Genomic DNA, 7,150 nt, shown 5'->3' with positions numbered 1-7,150 from the left:
ATCTTGTTGAACTCGTCCCAACTCAAACATAAAATTCTTCAGCCATACAAGTTCTTTGCATGCTTCTGCTGTTGCCATATACTCAGCCTCTGTTGTTGACAGCGCAACACAACTTTGAAGTTTGGACATCCAACTAACCGCCGTCTTACCAACCGTGAAAACATACCCCGTAGTGCTTCTACCCGAATCGTCACAACCACCCAAATCAGCATCAACGTACCCTCTCAAAATGGAATCACCTTTGTGAATTGCAACCCCATTTTAGAAGTACCTTTCAAGTAGCGCAAAAGCCACTTTATAACTTCCCAATGCTCTTTACCCGGATTCGACATAAACCAACTCACAACTCCCACTGCATAAGCTATGTCAGGTCTTGAACAAATCATTACATACATAATACTACCCACTGCCGACACGTACGGAATTTGAGCCATCTCCTCTTTGTCTACTTCCGTTGTAGGTGCTTGACTTTCCGTTAACTTTAAAGTACCGCCTAAAGGCACGGATCTTGCCTTTGAATCACCCATGTTGAACCGCTCTAACACTTTCTCGATATACTTGGTTTGAGGAAAAGTTAAAGTACCTTCAACCCGATTCCTTTCAATACTCATTCTGAGTATCCGTTTAGCAGCCCCTAAGTCTTTCATCTCGAACGCGTGAGACAACTTTCTCTTTAACCTGTTGATCTCTGACATATCCGATCCTGCAATCAACATGTCATCAACATAAAGTAACAATATAACATAGGAGGACTTGAATTTCTTCAAGTAACAACAATGATCCGAGTCACTTCTTGTAAAGCCACTCCTTGTCATAAATTTATCAAACTTCAAGCACCATTGCCGTGGTGCTTATTTTAACCCATACAGACTCTTCTTCGATTTGCAAACCCATCTCTCTTCACCAACTACCTCGAAGCCCTTTGGTTGTACCATATAAATCTCCTCTTTAAGATCCCTATGTAAAAATGCGGTCTTTACATCTAACTGTTCTAGATGTAAGTCATCAGCAGCAACAATACTTAAAACCAAGCGAATAGTAGTCATCTTCACAACCGGAAAAAAGATCTCATTATAATCAACTCCTTCCCTTTGTTGAAACCCCTTATCTACCAACCGAGCTTTGTACCGCTTTTTCCCGTTCAACTCATCTTTGACCCGAAAGACCCATTTACTGTGCAACGCCTTTTTCGTTGGAGGTAATTTCACTAAAGACCATGTCTTATTCTTGATAAGTGACCCCATCTCTTCTTTCATAGCAAGCTCCCACTATATGGATTATTTAGATTGTCTTGCTTCAAAATAACTCTCGGGTTCACCATTCTCGGTATAGAGAAAATAGTTTGCTGATGGAGAAAAACATCTGCCCAAAACATCTTTGGTAGACCCGCATGTAACCGCATACTCCTAGCACGCTCATTAAGCGTACGGTTCATGCGTTCGGCAACCCCATTGTGCTGTGGTGTTTCTGGAACAGTTTTCAACATACGAATACCATGTTCCGCACAATAGTCTTTAAATTCTTTACTGCTCTATTCTCCTCCATTGTCAGATTTTAAGCACTTGACTTTCAAGTTAGTCTCGTTTTCAACAGCAGCTCTCCACACTTTAAAAGTAGAAAACACATCAGATTTAACTTTGAGAAAGTAAACCCATACCTTTCTTGTGGAGTCATCAATGAAGGTGACGTAGTAGAGGGAACCACCATGCGACTCAACCGTTGTAGGTCCATAGACATCGGAATGAACAAGTTCAAGCTTCTCCTTCTTTGGCGCAATTCCCGTTTTCCCGAATGATACCTTCTTTTGTTTTCCCATAGTACATGGCTCACAAAACCCGATATCCACCTTCTTCAAACCCGGAATCTTCCCATTAAAAACTAGCAACTTCATCCCCTTCTCACTCATATGCCCTAATCTTCGGTGCCATAGAGTAGAATCGGCCCCTACATTACTCGTCACATTAACCTCATCATCATCGAATACCTCGACCATGTATAAAGTTCCCCTTTTATGTCCCGAAGCCACGACTTGACCATCCTTTTGAACACGCCATTTGCGATCACCGAAGGTAGTATGATTACCTTCTTCATCCAATTGACCTATAGAGATAAGCTTCCTTTTCAAATCCGAAATATACCTCACATCTTTCAAAGTCCAATTGGAACCACTGGATGTCTTCAATGTCACATCTCTAATGCCTCTTATGTCTAAGCGTTTGTCATCCGCCAATCTCACCTTCCCCTGATACGACTTAAAATTCTTCATCATCTCCTTACTAGGATTAGCATGGAATGATGCACCCGAATCCATGATCCAAGCTTCAACCAAATTTTCAACACAACACACCAAAGCGTCATCCGTATCCTCGGAAGTGAAGTTCACCCTAGCTTTATCCACTTTTGGATTCTTACATTGAGTGCTAAAGTGACCCTTTTGATTGCAATTCCAATAAACCTCAGATTCTCGGTCCTTAGAGTTATATGTCTTTTTGAATTTCTTACCCTTCTTCGTACCCTTATCGTTCTTCCTGCCCCTGTCGGTATTTAAGAGCCCCTGTCGGTATTTCTTACCCTTCTTATCGTTCTTCCTAAGAGTTTCTTCCCCTAGAATAAAATCCTTGATCCCCTCAAGCTTGAGCTTAGTGGTTCCTGTAAAACTACTACCTGCAGTAACTGTACCCGACCAACTTTCAGGCAAAGACGAAAGCAAAATCAGTGCCTGAAGTTTATCATCTAACACAATCTCCACCGAGGCCAATCTTGTAATGAGATTGTTGAAATCATTGATATGATCTGCAGCACACGCATCTTCTTTCATCTTTTGGTTGAATAATTGACGCATGAGAAAAACCTTATTAGCGGCGTTTGGTTTTTCATACAAGTTTGTAAGTGCCTTTAAACACCCAAACGTAGTCTTCTCGTTAATAACGTTGTATGCAACATTTTTTTGCAAGAGACATCCTAACCGCCCCTAAAGTTTGGCGATCTAGGAGATCCCAATCTTCTTGTTTAACACTATCAGGCTTCTTCTCTTCAAGTGGTAAGTGTAATTTTTTCTGGTACAAATAGTCGTCTATTTGCATCTTCCAAAATCCAAAATCTTTCCCATCGAACCGATCAATCCTAAACTTCTTTCGTCCGCCATCGCGCCCAATACGAACCTAGTGCTCTAGATACAAGTTGTTAGGAATTTATGGACCCAACAACGACCACCAATCGAAAGATTGTGATCCCACAAACGATAAACGGACAGAATAACAACAAGAAAAGTAAACGACACAAGATATTACGTGGTTATATGCAATCGGTGTGATTGCTTTAATCCACGGTCAACTAGAGAGCTTTTTTATTGATTTTTCGTGCTTAGGGTTACAGATTACAATATGTATATTTATAGTGCTAATCAAAATTAGGAAACAAATCGAATAACTTGCTGGCTACGCACACTGTCGTGTTTTGCGATACTTGGTCGCGTTCCGCGACAATCTGTATCAGAACGTGACAAAGTGGTTCAGAACGCGACAACTTCTGACACCCACTTCTGCCACATTTGTCTCGTTTCAGTGCACTTTATCACTTTCTAGTCGTGTCGCGTTTTGCGACAAACCTCACTCAAACCCGATACCAGAACTCGACAATTTCTTGTTTTGATCTTCTTTGCAACTATCCAACATTTTTTATGGTCTAAAGTCCAACTAGGGAGTTTGTTATAACATAAGTCGCAGTGAGTAGTACATAATCCCCCAAGAATTCAACCACCGAACTATTGGTTGAGTGCTAAAAAGCCTCAGTTAGTTTCGGACCCGTATCCTTGAAAAAATAGGTGCAGGTTCAAATCCTAGGGGAGAGTTTTCTCCAAGGTTGTGCCTCTGGTATCTTTCACTCTGTGAGGATCAAGTAGTTATTCTAAAGCATTCCATGTACGCCTTGCGCGATGGATGCTTGAAGTTTCTTCCTAACGAATGTGTGGGTGGCAAATGAGAGGATTCGATGCCAAAATTGCCGTTCTAAAAAAAAATTCCCTAAGAATTCTATTGGGAATGTGGCTCCAGAACGAAGGGCTCAACTCATTAGCTGTCTATATTTCCGTTCCACTACACCGTTTTGTTCTGGTGTATAAAGACATGAGGTTTCCAAAACGATCTCTTTTTCTTTGTAAAAATCAAGCATGTAATTAGATTGAAACTCCGAGTCATTATCCGTTCATAATTATTTTATTCCCTTGTCAAATTGAGTCCGAATCATAATGTGGTCAGTATATTAACTTACATCATAATCGGTGATTTAAAGTTAACGAAATAAAAATAAAGCGAATCAATTGGCGCAATAAAATAAAAGAGAATCATGTTATGGTTACTGCTTTCTTCAACCTCTGCTTGATTGTGTTTACAGAGCATGGCTTAAGGGATTATGGCTTAAGGGATATTAACTTTACATCGATCCTTACATTGGAGGACAACAAAATAGATGAAATTGCGGTTATATTGGATTAGAATGGAACTAAACAACTAGGCTCGATTTTACATTTTTCTTTCTTTTTGTTTGCGTAAGAAGAACATATTTTAAAAATAATTCCAACAACTGTGTTTCCAGCATTAATTTCAGCATTTGTTTCAGCTCATGGGCTTCAACTATAAAATTTATGATATAATTTATTTAGGCTATCTTCATGTATTAATAGATCGGGCCATCGACCATACTTGAATCCTGATGATGATCATGATGAAGTTTTTTATTATCTTTTATTCAAAGCAGTTAGTAAGCTACTAATAATTTTTTTAAATAATTTTCAATCATTCAAAGTATCTATTTAAGGCCAACACTATCTCCCATATGCTTCACATATCAATTCACCAATTCTCTTTACTAACAAATTAAGTTGGTTTAATTGAATAGTTATCGAATGGCTCTATCGGGAAAGCTAATTGGTTATGTAGAGGTCAGTAAGGCAGGGAATGTTTTTCATGATTTGTTTAGGCACAAACCCCATGAAATTGCGGCGATAGCGCCTGAAAAGATTCACGATTGTGAGTTGCATGAGGGCGAAAGGGGAGACGTTGGATCTGTCATTACTTGGCATTACACTCATGGTACACGTACATAATTTATGCACATTGTTTATCATCATCACTTATTTAAGCTAAATACAACGTTTGAAAACACTTGTTTAAGTTTAAAGAAATAATATGGGTTCTATTTTCATAACTATCTATGTGACATATATCTGTTAATGATGTAATTAATCATGTGATTTGTATGTACGCTTGGAATAAAGAGGGAAAGAAGAAGTTTTCGAAACAGATAATCGAAGCAGTGAATGAAGAAAACCATACTATTGTTTTGAAGGCAATCGGAGGGGAGCTTGTAGACGAGCTATACAAGACGTTCAAGGCCACATTGCATGTTGAACAAAAGGGGGAAAAACAAGTGGCTACATGGACTTTTGAGTTTGAGAGGCCAGACACAAGTGTACCGTATCCAACTTCTTTGATGGACTATGTTTGCGATCTTATCAAAGATGTGGATGCTCATGGCAAACACTAAATAAGTACTTCTGCAAATTCTAATCGAAGAGTAAAAATGGAGGGATTTTATAGTTTGCTTAATGTGTGTGTTTTGCTGTTGTTTGAAAGAATAAAAAGAAAAATGGTGATCTTGAAAAATAAGAGGCAGATATGCCTTCATTGTTGTGTAAGTAGTTAAAGCTTTTTAATGTATTGTTAACAAATTCATCTATTGGAAATATGTGATACAATACAAAGGAACACACAGAGCAAAATGCAACTCTATCATGAATATAGCATATGATAAAAAATTTATGATAGTTTTGTGTCGGAACCATTGTTTTCATAGTGTCGTGAAAGATTATGGCAATTGCCTACCATCAAGAAGCCCTGAGCGGAGAGCCGCAACAACTAGTCGTTCGTTGTATGTTACTTACATGTATATAGTTCATCATTGGTTGGGGGTTATGAAGTCTAATTAATGGGAATGATAATAATTATAGTTGCCTGGTTATTTATTACGGGAATGATGATTACCTTAAAGTAGTTAATCCCCATTAACCCGTAAAATAGGGGGAATGCTAATCCATTACTCACTAATTAACCCGTCAATTACCCACATTCTCCTAGTTTTCCTCTTTTTATTATTCCCTACAAAACTTCATCAATTTCTCTGCATAATTTTCTGTTGGACAATTGTGTCCAAAGTTGACAAACATTAAGTTGAAAATGTTAATATGCATGGAATGCATGTGGGTCTCTATTTCTAAATAGCGTTAGCCACTATTATTGAAGATTGAAGATATTGTTGCATACGTGTTACAAAGTCAAATAAGGCAAGCATGGCAAGCTAGTTACTTTCACATTTGGAATGATGTGAAGTCAGATGGTAAAAGGTAGCATGTGGTCTTGGATTGTTGCTACTTTTCACATGATGAAATAAGTGGATGGGAATGATTGCAAGTGTATGCATCTTCATGTATAAATAGATGGCCATGCATTCAGCAGAAAATCATCACAAAACTAAAAAAAACATAGTTGATCGATAATATCAACGGAGTGTGTTTCTTTGTGAGGTCGAGAGTTTTATTCTTGTAAGGAGTGTAAAAGAGTGTACGAGAAACTTAGATTTTATACTAAAATCTAAGGGGCTTGGGTTTGGGTTTAACTCATACTGTACTTTTTTCTTGTACCGGGTTCTTTTATATTATAAGAATAAAGGAGACTCTTGGGGTGGATGTAGGCAGGGTTTTGCCGAACCACGTTAAATCGTCGTGTTATCAGTTACTTTATTTGCTTTCTATTATTCCTCGCAAGTTTGTCTCAAACAAATTATATCCTCGCTTCCGCTGGTGTGGGTGTGCTAGGCAAGTTGTCATAACAAGTGGTATCAGAGCGTATCCAGGTTTATCGGATAGTTTTTTGGTTTGAGATGGCGGGAAATAGCGGTATGCAGTTTAAGGTGGAGCCATTTGATGGAACCAGGAATTTCACCTTGTGGCAAGCAAGGGTAAAGGATGTCCTGGTTCAGCAGGGCTTGGCAAAGCCGTTAAAGGGTAAAAAGGACGGCAAGCCAGAAAAGATGACGGATGACGATTGGAATGACATCGAGGAAAGATGTGTCAGTACCATTCGCCTTTCCATCA

The 7,150-nt window shown here is 38.8% G+C and overlaps 1 protein-coding gene across 1 annotated transcript; it reads left to right on the top strand.

The window, feature by feature from the left end:
* Nucleotides 1–4,903: 4,903 nt before the first annotated feature.
* On the top strand, nt 4,904–5,544 carry LOC139900415 (kirola-like). The gene is made up of 2 exons (XM_071883186.1): nt 4,904–5,090; nt 5,276–5,544. The coding sequence occupies exons 1-2, from the start codon at nt 4,904–4,906 to the stop codon at nt 5,542–5,544; spliced, it is 456 nt and encodes a 151-aa protein (XP_071739287.1).
* Nucleotides 5,545–7,150: the final 1,606 nt, after the last annotated feature.

This window comes from Rutidosis leptorrhynchoides, chromosome 3 (genome assembly GCF_046630445.1).
Source record: "Rutidosis leptorrhynchoides isolate AG116_Rl617_1_P2 chromosome 3, CSIRO_AGI_Rlap_v1, whole genome shotgun sequence".
Classification (NCBI taxonomy): domain Eukaryota; kingdom Viridiplantae; phylum Streptophyta; class Magnoliopsida; order Asterales; family Asteraceae; genus Rutidosis; species Rutidosis leptorrhynchoides.
The sequence above is the reverse complement of the archived record's forward strand: the minus strand, read 5'-3'. Positions and strand labels throughout refer to the sequence as shown.

Bases quoted from the DNA above. Each gene is read 5' to 3' on its own strand.
- LOC139900415 (XM_071883186.1), top strand. From the start codon at position 4,904: ATGGCTCTATCGGGAAAGCTAATTGGTTATGTAGAGGTCAGTAAGGCA. The intron at 5,091-5,275 runs GTACACGTACAT...CTTGGAATAAAG, and splicing joins TACTTGGCATTACACTCATG to AGGGAAAGAAGAAGTTTTCG.